The sequence below is a fragment of the Microcaecilia unicolor genome, chromosome 8, assembly GCF_901765095.1.
Source record: "Microcaecilia unicolor chromosome 8, aMicUni1.1, whole genome shotgun sequence".
Lineage (NCBI taxonomy): Eukaryota > Metazoa > Chordata > Amphibia > Gymnophiona > Siphonopidae > Microcaecilia > Microcaecilia unicolor.
This window is the reverse complement of record NC_044038.1, coordinates 167,570,847-167,596,767: the sequence shown is the minus strand read 5'-3', so window position 1 is coordinate 167,596,767 and position 25,921 is coordinate 167,570,847. Positions and strand designations below refer to the sequence as shown.

General features: G+C 45.0%; 1 protein-coding gene across 2 annotated transcripts in view; it reads left to right on the top strand.

The window, feature by feature from the left end:
* Positions 1 to 25,921, top strand: part of SPOCK1 (SPARC (osteonectin), cwcv and kazal like domains proteoglycan 1) — a 635,761-nt gene that overhangs the window by 478,051 nt on the left and 131,789 nt on the right. For both annotated transcript variants that reach the window (XM_030212676.1, XM_030212675.1), the window contains exon 6: positions 18,396 to 18,510. In XM_030212676.1, the coding sequence (XP_030068536.1) occupies positions 18,396 to 18,510 (115 nt within the window). The remainder of the gene's footprint in view (positions 1 to 18,395; positions 18,511 to 25,921) is intronic.

The window sequence follows — 25,921 nt, the reverse complement described above, 5'->3', positions numbered from 1 at the left end:
TGGTAGAAGGTCTTTATAAATTGTTTTGCAGGTGTTCATTCCCTGGGACTCCAGTTTCCAGAGAACTGTTTAGTAGAAAAACTTACAGTACAGTCTCGATTATCCTATGTAAATGGGACCGACCCGTTGTCAGATAAGTAAAAATTCAGATAATACAGAAAACACTGCATAAACCCCTCAAACAGTGCATAAACAAATGCATAGAGTTCCCAATTTTCAAAAATTGTTCTAAAACAAAGATGTTTTATAGAAATAAATGCAATGATGGCACTGGCTGGTGGGATCTGTCGAATATGCCAGATGGTTAGACTAACGAAGATTGGATAAGTACATAAGTAATGCCATACTGGGAAAAGACCAAGGGTCCATCGAGCCCAGCATCCTGTCCACGACAGCGGCCATTCCAGGCCAAGGGCACCTGGCAAGCTTCCCAAATGTACAAACATTCTATACATGTTTTTCCTGGAATTGTGGATGTTTCCCAAGTCCATTTAGTAGCGGTTTATGGACTTGTCCTTTAGGAAACCGTCCAACCCCTTTTTAAACTCTGCTAAGCTAACCGCCTTCACCACTTTCTCCGGCAACGAATTCCAGAGTTTAATTATACGTTGGGTGAAGAAAAATTTTCTCCGATTTGTTTTAAATTTACTACACTGTAGTTTCATCGCATGCCCCCTAGTCCTAGTATTTTTGGAAAGCGTGAACAGACGCTTCACATCCACCTGTTCCACTCCACTCATTATTTTATGTACCTCTATCATGTCTCCCCTCAGCAGTCTCTTCTCCAAGCTGAATAGCCCTAGCCTCCTTAATCTTTCTTCATTGGTATTCGTCGGAGGCTGAACTCTTTGAGCCTGCAGGTGCAAGGTCCTGGTAGATGATCTCTTCCCCAGTGAGATTTCAACTACTTGGGTACCCCATCCTAGTGCTTCTCCTAGGTATGTGATTTTCCACTGCTTATCTCTCGTTCTTCTCAGAAGGGTTTTGTTACTGCATCCGCGCTCACTCCTTCCCTACCCCTGTGCACTGACTGTGTTAGTCACAAGCTTCCGTTCTATCAGCAGTGCAGTGGCCAGGGACCAGGAGCCAAAGACAAGGCTACTTTCATGGACATGGTATTTATAGTCCCACAGTTTCCCTCCAAAGGGGTGTCTCCCCCTACAACAACCATTTAGGCAGAAGGGTCAGCCCTGGTTCTGGAAACTGCAAGACTCTTCCAGGTGAAAAATTCATATACCTAGTACTAATAGAGGAAATAGAGATAATTGTTTCTAACAGGAAGAATTTCTATGCCCTCTACAACAGTTTTGCACTGTTTCCTCCTAAGTGCATCCCGTCTTCGTCGCCTTCGTCGCCCTTCCTCACCCACCCTTCTCCGTACTCTCTTGCTCCTTCTCCTGCTATCCGTGGGAGACATCAATCCCAACCCAGGTCCCCCACACCTGTCCTCGTCCTCATCTCATCTATGCAAACGTTCCCGCGATATCTCCAATCTCATCTCTATTCCCCTCCTCCCCCCTCCTCCCTCCCCTTCTCGTGCGCCCTGTGGAACGCCTGCTCGATCTGCAACAAACTTCCCTTCACCCACGATCTCTTCATCTCCCATTCCCTTCAACTGCTCGCCCTAACTGAAACCTGGCTCACCCCTGACGACTCTGCCTCAATCGCGGCCCTATGTCGCGGAGGCGGCGTCGGGCTACTACTTTCGCCCTCCTGCAGTTTTCAACCTCTCCACCTACCTCAGTCTCACTGCTTCTCATCCTTTGAAGTTCACTCCATCCGTCTATTCCACCCGCTGCCACTCAGAGTTGCAGTCATTTACCGCCCCCCCTGATAAGTCCCTCCCTTCCTTCCTTACCGACTTCGATGCCTGGCTCTCCGTTTTTCTTGAGCCCTCATCCCCCATCCCTCATTCTTGGTGACTTCAACATGCACATTGATAACCCATCCGACTCATATGTTTCTCAGTTCCTCACTCTTACCTCCTCCTTCAATCTCCAACTGAGCTCCAACATCCCTACTCACAAATCTGGCCACTGTCTTGATCTCATCCTCTCTTCTACTTGCTCACCCTCCAATTTCCGCGCATCAGCTCTTCCTCTCTCTGACCATCACCTAATCACATTCACACTTCAGCACCCTCCCTCTCAATCTCGCCCAACACTAACTACTACTTCCAGAAATCTCCAGGCTGTTGACCCCCCCCCCCCCCCACACCTTATCCTCTAGTATCTCTGATCTCCTCCCTTCCATCATGTCCTCCGAATCTGTTGACAAAGCTGTCTCCACTTACAATGCCACTCTCTCCTCTGCTCTAGACACCCTTGCACCGTCCATCTCCCATCCCACAAGGCATACCAATCCCCAGCCCTGGCTGACCCCTTGCACCCGATACCTTCGCTCCTGAGCCCGTTCGGCTGAACGCCTCTGGAGGAAATCTCTCACCCATACTGATTTCATTCACTTCAAATTCATGCTATCCTCCTTTCAATCCTCCCTATTCCTCGCCAAACAGGACTATTACACCCAACTGACTAATTCCCTCAGCTCCAACCCTCGTCGTCTCTTCGCCACCCTGAACTCCCTCCTCAAAGTGCCCTCTGCTCCCACCCACCCCCCTCACTCTCTCCTCAATCTCTGGCCGACTACTTCCGTGACAAGGTCCAGAAGATCAACCTCGAAATTCACCACCAAACCTTCTCCTCCTCTTCATCTTATAACCCACTCTCTCAACCAACCAACCTAGGCCTCCTTCTCCTCTTTTCCTGATATCACCGAAGAGGAAACCGCCCATCTCCTCTCCTCCTCAAAATCCACCACCTGTTCCTCAGACCCCATCCCCACCAACTTACTTAACACCATCGCTCCTACTATCACCCCCCACCATCTGTCATATCCTCAACCTCTCTCTCTCCACCTGCAACTGTCCCGGACACCTTCAAGCATGCTGTGGTCACACCACTCCTCAAAAAAACCATCTCTTGACCCTACCTGTCCCTCCAACTACCGCCCCATTTCCCTCTCCAAGATACTTGAACGCCGTTCACAGCCGCTGCATTGATTTTCTCTCCTCTCATGCCATCCTCGATCCGCTTCAATCTGGCTTTCACCCCCTACACTCGACAGAAACGGCACTATCTAAAGTCTGCATGACCTGTTCCTCGCCAAATCCAAAGGGTCACTACTCCATCCTCATCCTCCTTGACCTATCCGCCGCTTTTGAACACTGTCAATCACAACCTACTTCTTGACACACTGTCCTCCTTTGGGGTTCCAGGGTCCTCTCCTGGTTTCCCTCGTATCTCGCCCATCGTACCTTCAGAGTACACTCTCATGGTTCGTCCTCCTCCCCTATCCCGCTCTCTGTTGGAGTTCCTCAGGGATCTGTCCTTGGGCCCACTTCTTTTTTCAATCTACACCTCTTCCTTAGCTCCCGATCTCATCTCATGGTTTCCACTATCATCTTTATGCTAACGACACCCACTTTAATCTCTCCACACCAGTTCATCACTGCGGAAACCCAGGCCAAAGTATCGGCCTGCTTATCCGCATTGCTGCCTGGATGTCCAACCGCCACCTGGAAACTTACATGGCCAAGACGGAACGTTATTGTTTTCCCACCCAAACCCACTTCTCCTCTCCCTTCACTCTCTATCTCAGTTGATAACACCCTCATCGTCCCCGTCTCATCTGCCCGCACCTCAATGTCATCTTCGGACTCCATCCTTCTCCTTCTCTGCGCATATCCAGCAGATAGCCAGACCTGTCGCTTCTTCCTCTATAACATTAGCAAAATTCGCCCCTTCCTCTCTGAGCACACCACCCGAACTCTCATCCACTCTCTCATTACCTCTCACCTTGACTACTGCAACCTACTCCTCACTGGCCTCCCACTTAGCCATCTATCCCCCCTTCAGTCCATCCAGAACTCTGCCGCACATCTTATCTTCCGCTTTGACCGATATACTCATATCACCCCTCTCCTCAAGTCACTTCACTGGCTTCTGATCAGATACCGCGTACAGTTCAAGCTTCTCCTACTAACCTACAAATGCACTCGATCTGCAGCCCCTCCTTACCTCTCTACCCTCATCTCCCCTTACATCCCTACCCGTAACCTCCGCTCTCAAGACAAATCCCTCCTTTCAGTACCCTTCTCCACCACCGCCAACTCTAGGCTCCGCCCTTTCTGCCTCGCCTCACCCCATGCTTGGAACAAAGTCCCTGAGCCCATTCGCCAGGCCCCCTCCCTGCCCATCTTCAAATCCTTGCTCAAAGCCCACCTCTTCAATGTCGCTTTCGGCACCTAATCACAACACCTCTACTCAGGAAATCTAGACTACCCCAACTTGACATTTCGTCCTTTAGATTGTAAGCTCTTCTGAGCAGGGACGGTCCTTATTTGTTAATTTGTACAGCGCTGCGTAACCCTAGTAGCGCTCTAGAAATGTTAAGTAGTAGTACTTTTACCACCTCTTCCAGCAATGAATTCCAGAGCTTAATTATTATGCATTGAGTGAAACAATATTTTCTCCTAGTTGGTTTAAAATTTCCTCTCACCTTTAGAGATGGTTCCTGCAAAACAGGGTTGAAGTGTGTTAGGAAAATGAATGTAGGGCACCCACACTGCCAGTGTTTGCTCTGTGTCTGTTTTATGAATAAATGGAAGAATTATGGCACATTTCGTGCCCATGAACAATAACTTTTTCTGGGAACAAAATCAAGGTTAGTTCTGTAGTTAATGCAAGGTCAAACTGCTGCTTACCTTTTCAAAATTTTGAAATGTTGCACAGTTTATTGTAGACTCAGTTTTATTCGTTATGCCTTTCTTCCTGTACTTACTTAGCACAAACCTGGTGGTCAGCAATGATGACCAAAAATGGAACATAAATAATTAGAAAAAAAGACAATGGGTGATATTGGAGCTAATTGAAAGCAGACTTGAAAAAGTGGATTTTAAATTTAGAGACCCCTTTTACAAAGCGATAGTAAGGCTACTGTGTGAGTAGCATGCACAGAATCAGCACTACCATGGGGCATTCTAAGGTGTCCTGTGGTATTTCTGAGTTCAGCGTGTGCCATTTCCCTTGCTAGAAAATCATTTTTATTTTCTAGTGCAGGGGGGACAGGAATTAAGCTGCCCAATTACTGCATGAGTAGTGCGTGAGTTCTTACCACCTACTAAATAAGAGGCAGTAAGGGCTTAGGAGGTAATGGCCAAGAGCTAATTTGGAAATCAGCGAATGCCATTAATGGCAGAAATAGAGTTTTGGCAATTTTAGAGCCACGCTAAAAGTGGCCAGAGCGCAAGGGAAACCCACACACTAAAACTACTGATAGCCACTTATTAACACAGTTTAGTAAAAGGAACCCCCTTAGTTTTCAAGTTTAGCAGTATGAGTGTCTCCAGGATATTGGGAAAGACAAGCATCCAGAGATGAAGAGACAGTAGGATGTAAGGGCCACAATATCCCAAATCTTAATACTTTGAGGTAATTTTATAACAAATGGCTTAGTGTGAGTGGAGGAGTAGCTTAGTGGTTAGTAAAACGGACTTTGATCCTGGAGAACAAGGTTCAATTCCCCACTGAAGCTCCTTGTGACTCCTGGGCATCACTTAATCCTCCATTGCCCCAAGTTCAAAAATGGTTATGTTCACCACTCAATGCGACATTTCTAGCGAAATATTCCACACAGACATTTTATCAAAAATGTCCTTCGACGTCCTACCCTCGACCTACCCAAAACACACCCAGACCATGCCCCCTTGCCAATTGCATGGTCTACAGTTTTCAATGTGTATATCATGACTTATAAAATTGGAAGTTTAAATGTTTATGCAAGATAAAGGACAGTTTACGCACATTAAAACACAAATGGTGCTTATCACCACTATCGTAAGCAAATCAATGTTCATTTCCAATCAAGACATTAATATGAAATCTGTGAGTCACGTAGTTCACAAAGTGAAAAAGCTATTATTACACAGAGTAAAAATACTACTTTAGCTTTATAAAAAGAAATCCAATTTACCTAATTACAGAATTGTAGTCAACCCAATCAAGACTAATCAGAAAGGCAATGCATAATTTAAATAATAAAGAAGAAACTATTAAAGGCAAGCACAACATGAAGATGGTCAGAAATTCCAAAGCAATTGGTTGTCGTACACCTCCCAAGACCTACCCGAGATGCTAGTTGGAAGAAAATTTATCATTTATTGCCCAAAATGACCAATTTTCCAACATGTGTTTCTGCCTACAATAAATATGCCTGCTTTTAAATTACATTATTGCTGTTATACATGCATAAGAGTATTGGTTAGAGAAGGCAGTGCATTGTACAAAACTGTTGTTACAATGTTAACAGCAAGTTAACTTGCCTGGTGCCATTAACTCAAATGGCTAATGCCAAGAAATGATTATTCTTTTCAAAAAGCAAGAAGCTGATCATTACCTTTTATAGGCGTGTGTGGTTTATAATGAAGGAAACTGCAAAGCTGATGATGCCTCACAGTTTTGAACATTGCGAAAACTGTAATTTGCTTTGAAGAAACCCATGTGACCCCATGTCATAAAGAACAGACCAAGTCCGTCCTGGTTTTAGGCTCTCTACAAGAAAAGTAGGCAAGCATGGGAAGGGAAAAGGGAGAAAGAGGACCAAGATTGGTTTAGTTTGTCTCTTTTGACATGGAACTATAAGGTCACCCTAACAAAATAATCCGGTGTCAGTCCTATCTTTATGTGGTAGTCCATAGAAGGTTAAGTTCTGAGTATCGAACTTAACCTGCCCTTACATACCCCCATACCCTTATAGACTGGCATCTCCCCTGCCCTTCCATACCCCATCCCCACCCTAACCCCCTCATAGACCAGTATACCCCCACCCCCTCATAGACTGGCATCTCCCCTGCCCTTTCTATATCCACCATCTAATAGCCCAGCATCTCCCTTGCCCTTCTCTATTCCACCATCCCCACAGTCCAGTATCAATTCTACTATTCCAACTAATGCCTCTGACCACGAAAAATTCTTGGACTGTTTGGACCCAAACCCCGATGAACACCCAGCAGACCGACTCTGGACAAACTTCGCTCTGCTAACTGATGCAACCATCTCCCAAGCAATCAACAGGTTCGCCAAATCCCATTGCAAACTGACATATGTCCCAATAACTAATAAAATCCGCCCCTCAACACTTCATATCAGACCTCACGTCACACTTAAACTTCATGCTAAAACATGGAATCTTCCCTAAGAATAAAGGAAACATATTACTAACCCCAATACCCAAAGACTCAAAGAAAAAAGCAAATGACATAACCAACTACCGCCCAGTAGCATCCATTCCTATGGCAGTCAAACTAATGGAAAGTATGGTAACCAAGCAGCTCACCGACTACTTAAACAAATTCTCAATACTTCATGAATCACAATCAGGATTCCAATCCAATCACAGCACCGAAACAGTACTAATCACTCTACTAACCAAATTCAAACAAGCAATTGCAATTGGCAACAATATACTTCTCCTACAATTCGACATGTCCAGCGCGTTCGACATGGCAAACCATAAAATACTATTAAATATCTTAGAATACTTCGGAATCGGAGGAAGCGTACTTAGTTGGATCAAAGGCTTCCTAACAGCAAGAACATACAAAGTGACATCAAATTCGAACACATCAGCACCACGGAAACCTGATTGTGAAGTACCCCAAGGATCATTGCTTTCACTGACCCTTTCAACCTAATGATTACACCCCTAGCCAAATCATTATCCAACCAAGGCCTCAACCCCTACATCTATGCAGACAACGTCACGATTTACATCCCATTCAAACATGATCTAACAGAAATCACAAATGAAATCAAACACAGCCTCCATATCATGAATTCCTGGGCGGATGGATTTCAATTAAAACTCAACGCAGGAAAAACACAATGTCTCATCCTCTCATCACAATATAACACGTACAAACCCATCACTATAAACACCCCGGACTACACCCTTCCTGTTTCAGATAGCCTGACAATTCTTGGAGTTACAATTGACCAAAATTTTACACTAGAAAGCCATGCGAAAAATACAATGAAGAAAATGTTCCACTCAATGTGGAAACTCAAAAGATTAACACCTTTCTTCCCAAGGGCAATATTCTGCAGCCTGGTACAATCAATGGTACTAAGTCACGTGGAGGGGCATAATCGAACGTGAACGCCTATCTCCATGGGCGTCTATGTCCGAAAACAGGTACGTGAAGAGGCGGGACAGACCGTATTTTTGAAAAAATGGACGTTTTTCAGCTGGGCATTTCTTTTTTTTAGCGATAATGGAAACTAAAAATGCCCAGCTCAAAAATGTCCTAATTCGAGCCATTTGGTCATGGGAGGGGCCACGATTTGTAGTAAACTCGCTCCCCTGACATGCCAGGACACCAACTGGGCACCCTAGAGGTCAGTGCGGTGGACTTCAGACAACGCTCCCACATGCATAGCTCCCTTACCACGGGTGCTGAGCCCCCAACCCCCCTCCCCCAAAACCCACTACCCACAAATGTACAACACTACCATAGCTCTTAGGGGTGAAGGGGGGCACCTACATGTGGGTACAGTGGGTTTTGGAGGCCTCCATTTACCAGTACAAGTGTTACAGGTAGGGGGGGTGGGGCCTGGGTCCACCTGGCTGAAGTGCACTGCGGTACCCACTAAAAGTGCTCCAGGGACCTGCATACATGCAGGCCTCTAGGACTTGTTGCTGCTATATAACATTGGCACACCAGTTGACACCTGAAGACTAATCTCTCCGAAAACGTCCTTTATTGGAATAAGCACGCTTACTCACAGTTAACTGCAGATCAGAGGTTGTGCCCCACCGGCAAAGAGTCTCCCTGGTACTGAGATGAGCAGAAGTTCAGAGCTGGCAGAATGGTGTACAATGCCCTCTTTCAGCAACATTCAAGGTAAGAACTAAGTTCTGTAACGTGGCTAACACGTGAAAGGGATCTAAAACTGGCTTACAAAAATGGCCACTACCTCATGGACTACCGGAAACAAAACAGGGCATACTCTGACCCAGTAAGCAGGGGGAAAAGCACCATGGGAGCAGGGGCGTATCTGAGGTTTGGCGGTAGGGGGGGCAGGGGCTAGAGTGAGGGGGCACATTATAACCCCCCCCCCCCCTGGCTGCCGACCCCCCTACTGCCGCCCCCCCCCCCACTGCCGTTAACCCTCCCCCGCCTACCGCCAACCCTTTCCCCGCCTACCGCGGTCACCTACCCCCGAGGTCCGCTCCTGCCGGTTTTTTAAAATATTACTTCAGCTGGCGGGGGACCCCAACCCCCGCCAGCCCAGCCGAGGTCTTCTTTAACTTCTTCATCCTCGTGCTGTTAAAGCTGCAATGCATCCTTCCAGTTGGACGGAGTTTGACGTCGCAGCACGTTGTACGTGCAGGACGTCAACGTGCTGCGACGTCAAAACTCCGTCCAAATGGAAGGATGCGTTGCAGCTTTAACAGCACGAGGATGAAGAAGTTAAAGACCTCGGCTGGGCTGGCCCCCGCCAGCTGAAGTAATATTTAAAAAAACCGGCAGGAGCGGACCTCGGGGGTAGGTGACGGCAGTAGGCGGGAAAGGCTTGGCGGTAGGGGGGTCCAGGGCGAAATCTGCGGGGGCCCAGGCCCCTGTGACCCCACGCAGATACGCCCCTGCATGGGAGTAGAGCCTACCAACTACCAACATCGTGAGCATTTAACACAAGCTAGTGGAATCACGGAGCCCAATACCCTACACCCACCACAATGCATTGCTGATGTGACTCTGCAGTGCGCATAACAGAAAAGGTGTCACACTCACCCGAGAGCCACATCAGAACCAGGGAAAGGCTGTCACAGGACAGAACACATTCTGCTGTCATGGATGTGGGTACGGCATTTGAGGCTGGCATATAGGCTGGAAAAAAGTTTTTAAAGTGGGTTTTTTTGGTGGGAGGGGGTTAGTGACCACTGGGGAGTCCGGGGAGGTCATCCCCAATTCCCTCCAGTGGTCATCTGGTCAGTTGGGGCACTTTTTTGGGACCTGTTCGTGAAAAAAAAAGGGTCCAAAAAAAGTGACCCAAAATCGCGGTAAAAATGCCTTTTTATTTTGATTATCAGCTAAAGACGCCCATCTCTCCTTGGCCGATAACCACGCCCCAGTTCTGCCTTCACCATGCCTCCGACATGCCCCCATCAACTTTACCCGTTTCCGCGACGGATTGCAGTTGGAAACACCCAAAATCGGCTTTCGATTATATCGATTTGGGCGCCCACGGGAGAAAGACGCCCATCTCCCGATTTGGGTCGCAATATAGGCGTTTTTCTCTTTCGATTATAAGCAGGTTAGACTACTGCAATGCAATCTTTTCTGGATGCAAAGAACAAATCATGAAGAAACTCCAAACTGCCCAAAATACAGCAGCTAGACTCATATTTGGCAAAACGAAATATGAGAGCATCAAACCCCTAAGAGAAAAATTACAGTGGCTCCCACTTAAAGAACGCATTGCATTCAAAATTTGCACCCTGGTTCATAAAATCATTTACGGCGAGGCCCCGGTCTACATGTCAGACCTCATAGACCTACCAACCAGAAACACAAAAAGGTCATCACGCACATTCCTGAATGTCCACTACCCCAGCTGCAAAGGACTGAAATAAAAATCAACATATGTATCCAGCATCTCCTGCATAAGCATGCAACTATGGAATGCACTACCAAATGTCATAAAAACAAAGCACGACCTAACAAACTTCCGAAAATCACTAAAAACTCACCTGTTCAAAAAGGCATACCACAATGATCCATCCTAAATACCAAAAACTGAAACTTATACCAGACCTGGACGAAACCAAAGTTCTACACCTGACTACCTCAACTACTTTGATATTAATGATCTTTAATGCAATACCACTTTATCTCTCATTCCAGAAATGAACTCTCTATACTTGACTGCTTAAATTACTCTATCACTTATGAACTGTAATGCATTACCACTTTGTATTTCTCACTCCGGTAATGGCGATCACCATTACGGCATAATGTAAGCCACAATGAGCCTGCAAATAGGTGGGAAAATGTGGGATACAAATGCAACAAATAAATAAACAAACTTCCCATCTCACCTCACCTGGCATCAACTCTGTCCTTCCTGTACTACCATCACCACCACCCCAGCCCAGCATTAACCCCTGTCTCCAAAGCCCAGCATAAGAAGTTTTTTATTATTATTATATTTTTTTTTACCCAGGACAGCAGGCACTAGCAGTGGTGGAGAGGAGACCCAAGTTGAATACAGGCACTAGCAATGCTTGCAGGCCACAGGGCAGGCTTCCTTCAGCAGCACCTTCAAGTTCAAATTTCCAAAACCTGCTGCAGCAGCTGCCGATTCCTGGGCTGTGAGACTATGGCTGGGCTCTGTGGCTGTGATTTCCGACTGCTCTTCACTTCAGTAAACGGACTCAGTCTGTGGCGGCTCTTATTCATCTTCAGTACACGGGCTCTCGCAGCTCTTCAGATTGTGGGATCTCTGTGATGGCTCTGAATCACATGGGCAGGAGCCGGCATGCGGGGATACAACAGCAGCAGACCCTAGCATCACTGAAGATCAATCAGAGCCACAAGGCAGACAAGGCAGGCACAGTAAACAGCTGCAGTGTCCAGCAGATTAGCAGACGCACAACCAATGCCCTCAATTGCAAGAAAACGCATTTATGCGTAGGTAAGTGGGGCCTAAAAGTCAGGCACCTGACTGGCCACCAGAGTAGGGGGGCCTGAGACGGAATGGAAATCCCTTCTTATCTAATGTAGATACACTAAGCATATTACAAACTGCTTGGGGAATAACAAGAATCATTACAGGAATTTCTTTAACTTCATTAGACACTTTGCATTTTAAGAATCCAATTCCTTTTGCTTGGATCTTAGCAGTCCCTGCGTTTGCAGTTTTAAGAATACCTTCCTCTGGACACATTTCCTGAAAGAAATCCTTACAATTGGTTAAATGGCATGTGCTCCCCGAATCCAAAATCCAAGTACTTTCATTTGAATTATTATTTACCATAGTCAAAGATTTTCTGCCATTAGAAAGCCCTTGTGTTTATCTTTGTCCTTCATACATTTCCTGGTTTGAAAATTCTTTAGTTCCATTGGCTTAGGAGAGAGGGAGTGTTTTGTGTTTCCTTACACCATTTAGATACATGTCCCTCCTTTCCACATGAGTAGCAAATCAGCTTGCCCTTGGGTGGAGTTTTCCCATAGCTCCGCCTTCCTCTGTTCTTTGCCAAGAAATTTGTTTCATTTCTCTCTGACTGACTTTGAGCACACATCTCCTCAGAATCATTTATTATGCATTCCTGCCTTAGTTTTGATGTTGCCTGTTCAAAAGATTGCCCTTCAATGGCCTCATTTACAGACCTAAAAACATCAAACTCTTTGATAGTGAGGTAAAAGAAATGCTTTTTTCAATGCATCACACATGGGAATTCCAGAAAGTTCTAGCTTTTGAAATGAGACATAAGATGCATAATGTGATCATTACATTTACTTTTATCCCTTAATTTGGTTTCATTCAACTCTGCCAGCCAAATTGGTTGCTGCTTTGCATATGTAGTTGCATACATAGTTCTCAGTTTATAAAATGTCCTTTGGTGTATCTTTTCCTCCACTAATATGGCTTGTTTCTCTGAGAGAGCTTCCAAAAGCATGCACTTCACATAATAGTTTGCATTGTCCCATTCAGCCATATTTCAGCTGTTCTGTCTTGGTCTAAGCATATATTTAATCCTTTTGCTCGAAGGAGACATATGAATCTTAGTTCCCACTGCTGATAATTAAACTCAGTTAATCTAGGCACCTTGAGAGAATAGAAAAATGGTGAATTTCTTCCCTCAGCCATTTTCTTAGCCTTCTGTCTGCTGTGTGGGGGGAGAGAGACAGACTGAATCTTTCCTTTAAAACTTAAGAGAAAAATGTGGCCTTTTTTTCTGCCTGGTAATATTTCTCTTCTTTTTCAATTCCTGAGCCCTGGGCCCATAACCCTTTTGTTGGATTTTTGTAGTAAATAATTAGCAGATTTTAGTACACACAGCTTCAGCTTTAAATGTTAATTTCTGGAGGGTGTGCCTGAGCTCCTGAGGCCCCCTTAGCTATGCCACTGGCCCTGACATGCCCCCTTGTGATTTGGACACAGTGCAGATGAGCTACTTAGAAAAATGTCTTAAAATGTGTTTTGAAAATAGCAATTTGTACGATTTTGCAAGAAAAATGTCCATCTGTTTGCATTGTGCCACTTTTGGACATTTTTTCTGTTTTGAAAATGGGCCCTTTAATGTCCACGGGGGGGGGGGGGGGGGGGGGGGAGGGAAGCCATTAGTGAATCAGGCTCAATAATTGCTACATTACCTTCTACACCGCCTTGAGTGAATCTCTTTATAAAGACGGTTAATAAATTCCAGTTAATAAATAAAGCTGACACATGATTTCCTTTTTCTTTTTTAATTATTTAAACCATATTTGGTAGCTTTGAATGATTTAAGTGTCTCAGTTGTCAAAACAAACTCAGGGTGTGAATATAAAATATCGTCATTATTCTGTGTTTGTATAAGCCCTGCACAACAGGTTACGCTCATTTTGCTCTGCAGGGTGTTTTCCTGCAGGGTTATGTAGTTTGGGCAACAACAAAGATGCAATTTATATAAATATTTAATAACTTGTAGATCTGAGAAACTGAAAGGAATCGTGAAAAGGCGGAACTGTTGCTTCTTTGCTGAACTATTAGTGTCTAAACCTGAAAGGGGAAACACAGTTAAAACTAGAGAGGTTTTGCAGCTGCAGGACACTAAAGGGACAGCTCTATAAACCGAGTACTTACATTTCCGAAGACATCCTATATAATAATTTGCACCTCCAACGTTCTACGTCTGGATGCCTGGGTTCGTAACACAAAGCCCTCGCGTCTGAACATGATGACGTCAGAGGGCGAATCAGTGAGAGGGAAGGGAAACCAGCACCAGCCAGCCACAGAACGTTGGAGGTGCGGATACAATCACGGGAGAATCGCACCCCCTCCCTCCCCCACTGTCCTCCAAGGTCCAGGCCCCCCTCACCGAGTTCCAGCCCCCTCCCTCCCTCTCTCACCTCCCCTCCAAGTTCCATGCCCCCCTCTCCTGAGTTCCAGACCCCCGTGCCTCTCTCCCTCGCTCTCTCTCCCCACCGAGTGGCAGCCCGACCTGCGCTGCCTGTCCTCTTCTCCCAGTCCTCCACCTGCCCCTCGTCTTCCTGCGTGCTGCCCAGAATTTAAAAGTTCTTACCTCGGGCTCCCGCGGCAGCAGTGAAAGGCGAGCAGGCACGGCGCTTCAGCCTGCTTTCCCTTCTCTCTCAGCTCTGCCTCTGGTCCCACCCTTCCAGAAACAGGAAATGAGGGCGGAACCAGAAGCAGAGCTGAGACAGAAGGGAAGGCAGGCTGAAGCGCCATGCATACTCGCCTTTCACTGCTGCCCGCCGGACCCTGAGGTAAAAACTTTTAAATTCTGGCAGCACGCAGGAAGACGAGGGGCAGGTGGAGGACTGTGAGAAGAGGGCGGGCAACGCAGGTCGGGCTGCCACTCGGAGGGGAGAGAGAGAAGGGAGGAGGCGCGGGGGTCTGGATCTCTGGAGGAGAGGGGGGCATGGAACTCGGAGGGGAGGGGAGGAGAAGTAGGGAACTCAGAGGGGAGGGGGCCTGGAACTCGGAGGGGAGGAGAGGGAGGGGGCAATGGAACTCGGAGGAGAGGGAGGGAGGGAGGGGCATTGAACTTGGAGGAGAGGGTGGCCTCGAACTCGTAGGAGAGGGGAGCCTGGAACTCAGAGGAGAGGAACCTGGAACTCGGATGAGAAGGGGAGGGAGGGGGCCAAGCTGGAACTCGGAGGATAACCTTGCTAGTGCCCTTTCATTTGTGTCAGAAACGGGCATGTTTTACTAGTTATTCTATAAACTTGTGTGCACAATGTTACGCTCGGGGCGAATTCTATATATGTATGGCGCCAAAAAAATTGGTGTACAAAAAAGCACTATTATGTAAACTACACTTAAAGTTAGACGCAGTTTATAGAATAGCCCTTATGCCCAGGAATTGTGGCTAAAATAGGCGTGGCCATTTGCATAACTGAAACATGATGCAAACGTACGCACCTAAATTAGGCATGTATCTCCCTCATTCTATAACAATGCGCAGAAATGTTAAGAATGCCTCCATTCTGCCCACGACCCTCCCATTTCCACACCCCTTTTTTGAACTCATACATAACATTTAGTTACAGATCCCGTGCCTAAATTTATGCCCACAAATTTCAGTTAAATCTAATTAGTGCCAATAAATAAGTACATAAGTATTGTCACACTGGGACAGACCAAAGGTCCATCAAGCCCAGCATCCTGTTTCCAACAGAGGCCAATCCAGGTCACAAATACCTGGCAAGATCCCAGAAAAGCTCAATACATTTTTATGATGCTTATCCCAGAAATAAGCAGTGGATTTTCCCAAGTCAATTTAATAATGGTCAATGGACTTTTCCTTTAGGAAGCCGTCCAAACCATTTTTAAACCCTACTAAGCTAACCGCCTTTACCACATTCTCTGACAATGAATTCCAGAGTTTAATTACACGTTGAGTGAAGAAACATTTTCTCCAATTCATATTAAATTTACTACTTTGTAGCTTAATCGCATACCCCCTAATTCTAATATTTTTTGAAAGAGTAAACAAATGATTCACGTCTACCTGTTCCACTCCACTCATTATTTTATAGACCTCTATCATATCTCTCCTCAGCTAATTAGCTTGCTATTCAATTAAATTGCGCATGCAAATTGGGTATGTGCCTAAATTTGTGCACGCAATTTTTAGTGACGAGCACTTATGAAAATGTCAGGTACTCACACTGGCTTACTGCTGCCCCTCTTCCGACAACAGACATGCTCTTGGAAATGCCTCATTTTAGTGAAGCTGAAATATATGTGAGGTGAATGTCTGTGTGTAATTGTACCCAGGCGGGGGGGGGGGGGGGGCAATTTTTAATCAAGCTGTCGTACTTGGGTAAGTAGACCTAGGTAAATGTCTGAACATTGTATTCCAGTCATGCGCTCACTGAACGGCAGTCAACAGACTGCACCTCCTACTTACCCACCTGCTGAGTTGAGTTTCCAGATAGCTTATGTAATACTGCTTGGTCCTCTATGGTTTGCGGAGGGTTAACATATGAGTGGCATAAGAGGCTGTCATTATTAAATACCTGGTGTCCTCTGTGATTCATGGTATTTAAAGGGCTGTATCTGCAGTCATGCTTTGATTGATGATGGCCACGAAATCACCTCCCTAGGTGGTGGTCAAAACATCTCATTTTTCATTTGTGTTCTTTCATTCTGTGATGGAACATTAAATCTGTCTTGCTCAGGAGTGTCAGATTGAAACTGCAACATCTTTCCCTTGCCTGGGTTTTAAACTGGGTTTTTTTTCTATTGATCCAGATTTTTATGTATATGATATTTTTATATATTATCCGTATTTTTATTTAAGACTCTTGACATTGCCATCCACCTATGTTGATGTATGACATTGCTTTATGAGGAACATTCCAGCATTTTGTCATGTCCCCTACCTCAACGCAAGCGGCGTCCTTGGGCTGCGTGAGGTCCCGTCGACACACACACTTGACTGGCACTGCCTGAGCCATGTGTGTGTAGTCCTCTCTGGGTTTGTTCAGAGAGCGATGGTTGCAGGTTCCTTAATTGCTTTGCTTCCATGCACCTGATTCTCCTCTCTCTCTGCTCCTTGATTGCTTTGCTTCCACCCACCTGGGTCTGCTCTTCCTCTGCCTGGCTTCCCTTGCTTCTCTCCTATTGGTCTTCCGGTTCCTCCTTCCCCTGCTCTTCCTATGGCTGTGCCCCTTCTCCCTGCTGATGTCAGACGCCAGCCCTTTATCAGCTGAGCTTTCCCTGGACTCCATGCTTTGGCTTCTACTTTGGTAGGTGTTTCTAACTCTGAAGTCTGCTTCTTATCTACTGGTCCCTCGTTTCTGACTTTGCCTGTACCTGGATTATCCCTCTGCCTGCCGCCTGCCTACTGACTTTCGCCTGTACCTGGATTACTCTCTTGCCTGCCGCCTGCCTACTGACTTGCCTGTACCTGGATTACTCTCTTGCCTGCCGCCTGCCTACTGACTGCCACTTGTACCTGGATTACTCTCTTGACCTGCTGCCTGCCTGGCCGACACATTCATCACCCCGCTTCCAGATCTGTCCCGTAAGTCCTGCAGGCCGCCCGCACCTAGGGGCTCAACCTCTGGGGAATGGCGGTCAGCGCAGGTGAAACCCGGGGTTGTCCAGCCACCAAGCAGAACCAGGCCTGAGTACTGGGCTCAGCAGCGCTCTACTTGGTACAAGAACTCACAAGTCTGACACATTTTGTGTATTGGAGTGATTACGAAAACAAAAAACAGCTAAATAAAAGAGAAATGGAAAGTAAATAAATCATATTTAATATTTAATTATCTGGTGAGTGGGTTATAGAGAAGAGCAAAATGCTTTGATCTCTAATGTAACTCCTTCCTACTGAACGTGCTGTCCAGGGAGACATGAGCATTGTGGATAATTACATGACAAACAATGGAGTTTCTTCTGAGTTACTATTCATTTAAATATCATTATTGATTATACTGGATAAACATAACAATCTACTAGGGATGTGCATTCCTTATTGTGCACTCTGTTGGTAATTTTACAAGAATAAAAAAATATATGCCAAACTGATTTGTGTTAACCTACAAATTAATGTGCAAAGTTGGTTTCAGCTAGTTCAAAAAAATGTTTTTACGCATCTTAAAAAACTTTTAAATGAAATCTGAAACAAAACAAAGTATGGCTGAAAATAACACCGGTCCAGTTCAAACTGGTTCTGTACGGTTCCAACCTGCTCCGACCGGTTCAAACCTGTTCCGACTGGTTCAAACCGGTTCAAACCAGTTCCGACTGGCTCAAACCTGTTCTGACCCAACCGAAAACATCTTGCCCCCTTAAACCATGCTGAATATCAGCCTCAATAATTTTACAGAACTTCACCAGTCAGGGGCTGGGGAAGTGATGGTGTCACATAGGCCTTGCACTTACCCTATTAAAAATGAAATCGATCCAGTTACAGTGAATTCATTTTCAGTAGAATCAAATCCATGCATCAGAAAGTTTTTCACTTCCTTCCTTAGTACAACATTGTTGCTTCAAAGCATCTGCAATGTTTTCATTAAGGACAGCTTTGATTCTTGCTTTGCACCATTTTGCTGTGTAACTATTACTGTAGTTCTTACATTTGTTTTATTTTGACTTCAGTGCAAACTGGACTTCCATACCTGCACGTCAGGCAAAACCATTTCAATGCGATGTGAAGGTCCCTGTCCTTGTCTTCCAGGACAAGAAAGCACAAAATATAAGGCTGAGAAGACAGGTAAGTTTATTCAACAATTTTTGTAATACTGAGTTACAATCGGTGCTGATTGTCCTAATGATCTGATGCATTTACTTCATTTGTTTCGACTGTGATATTAGTTTCTGCTGAACAATGTAATTTTGTCCAATCTTGTAATACGTTTTTGGAGAAAGAATTCACCCAGTGGCAAACAGTAGCTAATACTCTTCACAACACATCATGTTTTCAGGTTATTGTAATGTGTCACATGGTGCTTTCTATGCTGGTATAGTTTAGCGTTGGTTTCCTCCTGCTCTGGTTGAGAAATAAAAGAATCTCAGATTATTGCTCTAGGGAGGATTAATAATTTAGTAATAGCAGTTTGAAGGTAAAGCCTTTTATGTGTTTATATGGATATTTAATTAATTTTATTGACTTTGGGTAACAAGGCGCTTCCTTTGTACATGTGGAGGATAGTTTTCCAACAGGTCACCTAGGGCCCCTTGCAGCAAGCTGCGGCAAAAGAGGGCCTGCGCTGGCATCGGTGTGTGTTTTTCATGCGCACCGAGGCTCCCTTATACTGCAGCGGATAAAAGGGAAGCCTCTCTTTCCTGCAGGAAATGGCTGTGTGGCAAGCCTATTAGTTTCCCCTAAGGATCATTGCAGGTAGAGGTAGAAACTCATAGAAAAGTGAACTCTTGCTCGTCAGAAGTTGGTTGATATTGGTAAGCACATCAAACTCAAAGCAAGGAGAGTCCGTGCCAAAACTATTGATCTGTAAAACACAATTCAGTAGGGATTATATTTTGGCAGCTGGTCTTTCACATTAATTTCTGGCATGTTTCTAAAGAATCCTTTTCAGCAAAGCAGAACCTTGTTGGGGTAGACAGACTCATTCATGAGTCAGAGAAATCCAGTCAGGTTACAAGGAAAATTCAGACTTTGTTTATTTATTAAAAATTTTTATACCACCTGGCTACATATGATCACAGCAGTTTACAAATACAGATTGTTTAAAATGGAAAAGATCTCCATTAGTTATAGCAAAGATCTAAATTACACACAACCTATCAGTTAACAATAGTTAAAAATATACATACTTCAAACAACTACAAAAGTATATCCTGCAGATAATGTGTTTACTTCTCTCCCTCCCCAGATATATCAGATAACCCAAATGCTTGAGTAAAAAAGTAGCCCCTCCCCCCCCCCCCCCCCCCCCCCCGCTGATATTCTGCCAGCAACAGTAAGTGATTTGCTGCCAGCTGCCGTTGTTATTCCCTGTCCTGGCTTTGGCATTAAATATCCCTTTTTTTTAGCCAGCTAACAGCCAATTAAGGGGCTCATTTACTAAACCACGTTAAGCTCTATGCGCACCCAACTTGCGCCAAAATGGAGTTATCACCCAGCTACGGCGTGGTTCTAGCAGTAATTTCATTTTTGGCGTGTGTCCGATACATGTGCCCGGAAAATAATTTCTATATTCGGATGCGCATATCAGAAGCACACCAAGTGGCATTTGATGCACGTAGGTCATTACCGCCCGGTTACTGAGTCTTTACCACTAGGTCAATGGCTGGCGGTAAGGTCTCAGACCCAAAATGGGCGCGCACCAATTTTGATTTTGCCGCACGTCCATTTTCGGCAAAAATTTTAAAAAGGCATTTTTTTGCAGGTGCGCTGAAAAATGGATCTGCGCGCGCCCAGAACACGTGCCTACACTACCGCAGGCCATTTTTCAGCACATCTTAGTAAAAGGACTCCTAAGTCAATAGTCAGCCCTTGACTGCATGAGCCAAACCACTTAAAGATAGGACTGCTATTTATGTGACACAATTTAAGTGGTTTACTTATGCGATGAGGGGCTGAATATCAGCAACTAACCCTGAATCCACCCCTGGAATGTCCACAAGTTATACTTCTTTGAATTTGGCACTAATTAGTCATTTTCAGCAAATATAACTGGTTAAGTGCCACTGAAAATGATTGGATAGCCATAAACAAGTGATTTGACTGGTCGGTGGCTGGTTAAATCGTTTTCAATATCAACTGGTAAGGTTTTTTTAATCTTTTTTTTTTTAATTTTGGCAAAGATTCTATTCCAGCGAGTGGGTGCTAACCAGAAAAATGCACTTTCTTGAGTGAGCTTTTGTGTGTGTTGGAATGACTAATCTGTGTTGAGATCATCATCTCAAAGTTCTAGTTGGAATGTAAGGAATAATTAAAGATCCCAAATATGGGGCTGTGTTCTCAAAGAAAGCCTTATGAGTAAGGATATAGGTACAGAGAAGGGCGACGAAAATGATAAAGGGGATGGGACGACTTCCCTATGAGGAAAGGCTAAAGCGGCTAGGGCTCTTCAGCTTGGAGAAAAGGTGGCTGAGGGGAGATATGATAGAGGTCTATAAAATAATGAGTGGAGTTGAATGGGTAGATGTGAAGCGTCTGTTTACACTTTCCAAAAATATTAGGACTAGGGGGCATGCAATGAAGCTACAATGTAGTAAATTTAAAACAAATCGGAGTTTTTTCTTCACTCAACGTGTAATTAAACTCTGGAATTTGTTGCCACAGAATGTGGTAAAGGCAGTTAGCTTAGCGGAGTTTAAAAAAGGTTTGGACAGCTTCCTAAAGGAAAAGTCCATAGATGATTATTAAATGGACTTCGGGAAAATCCACTATTTCTGGGATAAGCAGTATAGAATGTTTTGTACTTTATTGGGATCTTGCCAGGTATTTGTGACTTGGATTGGCCACTGTTGAAAACAGGATGCTGGGCTTGATGGACCTTTGGTCTTTCCCAGTACGGCAATACTTATGTACTTATGTAGGTAACCAATGAAATTTTAGATATAATGCTGTTACATGAATTTGAGTATTTCTCACAGGTGAATTGCCGTGTTTTGTGCAGATTGTAATCATTTGAGACTAGAAATAGGCAACACAGCAAATACCAAGGGGCCCTTTTAATACACACGCCCAATGCACATCAATTTGGAGTTGCCGCCCAGCTACCGTGAGGCCTGGGTGGTAATTTAGTTTTTTATGCACACTGGAAAACAATTTTTATTTTCCTGCATGCAGAGGAAACCGGGCGGTAATCGTCTTTCTACGCGCATAGACGATTACCACACAGTTACCTTGTGAGACCTTACTGCTAAGTCAATGGCTGGCGGTAAGGTCTCAGACCCAAAATAGACGCGTGCCAATTTTTATTTTGCTGCACATCTATTTTCGGCAAAACTAAAAAAAAAAAGCCTTTTTTACAGGCGCGCTGAAAACGGATCTGCTTGCACCCAAATCACACGCCTACACTAGCGCAGCCCATTTTTCGGCACACCTTAGTAAAAGGACCCCCAAGTTTCCATTGTTCATACGGGATATTGGTAAAGCATGCAACAGCATCTGAAAACTGGGTGTTTGTATGGGTTTAATGGCAAGTAATAGACAAAGCGCACCAAAACCCCTTTTTACCACATTAGAAACTTAATCTTGATGGAAATCAAGTGTAACTCCCAGATCTCTCTCTATAATAACTGGTCAATCTGTGTCCCTGGATGGATGGCTGGCTGGGTTCGTAACCATATGCTAATGAGCTTACATCAGCTCACCTCCAGCGTTCCCTTCCCTCTGTGTCCCGCCCTCGTGGAAAGACAAAATGACGTCGAAGGAGGGAGGGACACTGAGCGGGAAGGCAAGGGAAGGCTGGAGGCGACGCGAGCCGAGCCTGCTGCCGCTGTGACCTCAGGTATGGAGTGGAGGGGAGAGGAGTATCGCTGGACATGGATGAGATGGGATGGGAGGGCAGAGGAGGGGAGGGGAGAATCGCTGGATGTGGAAGGGAGGGCAGGGGAGAATCGCTGGACATGGAGGGGAGGGGAGAATCGCTGGACATGGAGGGGAGGGGATAGAGATGAGAAAACACTTAGACGACAGCCTTCCTAGGGCCCGTTTCATTTGTTCCGAAAGGGGCTTTTTTGCTTGTATTTAAATAAGCTTACTATAGTAATAGATTTATCCATTAAAGCTGGAGCAGATGGAGCCCTGAGGAAGAACGCCACCTAAGGTTAATCAAAACCTTCTTTTAATCACAGCAGAGCTCACAGTAGCTGGAAATCTCTTCGCCAAACCCAGTGACAACATGTACAGTGGAATAAACATCTAACAGGAGTTACAATATAAGGGGCCCTTTTACTAAATCGCATAGGCACGTACGCATGTCCTACATGCGCCAATTTTGAACTAATGCCCAGCTTCTGCATGGCCAGGGTGGTAATTTCATTTTTTTGCACGCGTCCACTAAGCACACCAGAAATTTTCCAGCACGTGGCACTAACCGGGTGGTAATCGGCATTGTACACACGTAGACCATTACCATCCGGTTAACGTGTGAGACCTTACCACTAGGTCAGTGAGTGGCGATAAGGTCTCAGGCCCAAAATGGATGCGCGCCAATTTTTATTTTGCCGCATGGCCATTTTCGGTCAAAAGGCCTTTTTTGCAGGCACACTGAAAAATGGACCTGCGTGCATCCAATACACGCGTCTACATCAGCGCAGGCCATTTTTGGCGCACCTTAGAAAAAGGACCCCTAAGTGGTTCTGCCGCTACTAAAATAAGTCCTCTAGATCATTTTACATAGGGACCATTTATGACCCTACAGACCTCTGCTGGATTCCAACTGTAACTCTGTGGCAATTCATTTGAACCATCCAGGCCCTTTGCACAACGCAGAAGTTTCCTGTTGTTCTTGCATAAATCTGACTGAGAGCATGAAGTAATTTATTTTTTAAAGCCAGTGGGTTGTAGCACTTGAGTTTTGTTTTCATCTGTTTATCTTTTTTTCTCATCTAAAGAAACCTGGAAGAAAAGATTGAGGTCAGTTTTTAGCCACACAGCTACTGTACATCATAGCTGCAGACAGATAACTTATCCAGCTTATCCATTCACAGCTATGCAGAGTTTCAGGTAGCCACAACTCATAAATAGGCTCACTGAAAATCTGCATAAAATTTACAGAAAATAAATTATCTGTTTAAAGTTATACCTGCTATTTATCAGTTTGTAGTTAAATGCATTTGTTATCTGTTAACATTTGAATTTCACTACTGAATGGATGATATTTAGCCTTGGCCTGTCCTGCCCCAAATCTCACCCTGAATTTAAATGGATAATTTAAAGGGCAAATCTGTAACCTAGATGCTCACATTTAAGGATGTTATGCATGTAAATATTTAGAATACTAGTATTTACATGCATTATACACACAAACATATGTAAATGATAGTGTGGTCACTAACAGGGGAATTCTATGTATTGCACTGCTACTTCCATGCTGAATTTTTGACATGGAAAAGCGTTATAATGGATGCGGGGTTTAAAAACGACAGAAACGGCAGATCGGCATGAAAACACACCTATGCGTCCATTTATGGAATAGCACCTAAGTGTTTACGTGGGGATCTACAAAGGGGCATGGCAATGGGAGGGACATGGGCAGATCAGGGGTGTTCCCTTAAAATGCTTACAGTGTTATAGAATAGTGCAGATCCATGCTCAACTTGTGGAATGGGATTTACACTAGAGAGTTGCACGGGGACAGAAATCCAACCCGTCCCCGCCCGACTCTAACCCGTCCCCTTCCATCCCCATAGGGAATATAACCCATCCCCGTCCGTCCCCATGGGGAATCTAACCCATCTCCGCCCGTCCCCGGAGGGAATCTAACCCATCCCTGCCCGTACCTGCAAGAATTTTAACCTGTCCCTACCCAGTCCCACAAGAATTTAATGGTACATAAAAAAAAATAAATCCTGTTGGCTCTTTCAGTCTCTCTCTGGGTTTGAGCTGCAGCACTGCAGGCAAGGAAGGAAGGAAGGAACGGAAGTTGGAACACTCTGGTGCGCACATGTAAGACTTCTCTAATTCACTATCACTGTGTGCTAAGAGATCGCCACATGCACAAGCCAGTCAGTCAGGTGACATCTAATGCTTGTGCTTATGTCAGAGCTGAGGTCTGCGCATCAGCCCAGGAGCAGAGAGGATTAATAGTAACTTAGTAAATGACAGCATATAAAAACTGGAATGGTCCATCCAATCTACCCAATAGTAACAATCATTATTAATTTGTGATTAAATCAACAATGAATGTGATACTATATACTTGCTTATGGTCTTTCTGTGGCGTTTCAGGGAAATAGAACATAGAAGTCCGCCTGGCCCTATCCTTATGTTCCAACTGCTGGAGTTGCCCTTGAAGCCCACTCCAACCTTTTCATCTTCTCATTTGCGGGACTCAGACCGTAAAAGTCTGTCTAACACTGTCCTCATGTTCCAGCCACTAAAGTTGCTGTCTAAACCCTTTCCAGCCCATCCTAAACCAGATTGCCATATATGAGACACAGACCGTACAGGTCTTCCTATATCGGCCCTAGTTCATCACAGCCAGAGTCGCCATCTAAGTGTCACTTGACACATCCACACACAAGCAACTGTTTAAGTTTAGGCTTTTTATAACTTCCATTTTCTAATTAGAGATTCTGTGTGTTCATCCCATGTCTTTTTGAATTTCATCACCATTTGTATCTCCACCACTTCCTTAATGGAGACTTTCCACATCTGTGTTGTCAAAGCAAGGACGAGGAGGAGACAGCACTCAAAGAACTTGGTACTCGGTAGGTGAGAGGCTGGCTCGTGCAGCATACACTTCCATGAGAACCCCACAGGAACTGCTTCTGTCCCCACAGAAGCCCCAGAGGAACTACTTCCATCCCCACGGGATCCCCGCAGAACTACTTCCGTCCCTGTGGGAATCCCGCGGAACCCACGGGATTCCCACGAACCCCACTCCCATGCAGGTCTCCAATTTACACTTGATGCAACACCTTGTATCCACAGTTGAATAAGCAGCCCAGTGTTACTTGCTATTCTGTAAAGGGCAGCAATCCTGGAACACCCGTTACAGAGTACTGCTCAGCGCTGATGTTTTTCGGTGCCAAAGTTTGAGTGCAACAGGGGCTCTTTTACTAAGGCACACCGAAAAATGGCCTGCGCTAGTGTAGGTGCATGTATTGGATGTGCGCAGGTCCATTTTTCAGCACTCCTGCAAAAAAAGGCCTTTTTTGTGGCCAAAATTGGACGCACGGCAAAATTAAAATGAGAACACATCCATTTTGGGCCTGAGATCTTACTGCCACCCATTGACTTAGTGGTAAGGTCTCCCGCATTAAATGGGCCGTAATCATCACCATGTGTACACTACAGACTACAGACACGGTAGAAAATAGAAAATATTTTCTGCCGCACATTTTGGTCGCACATCAAAAATAGAATTACTGCCTGGCGCACGCGGTAGCCAGGCGGTAGTTCTAATTTGACATGCGTTAGACTTGCATAGGCACCTACGCACCTTAGTAAAAGGGACCCATAATCCAGCTAATACATAATCCCT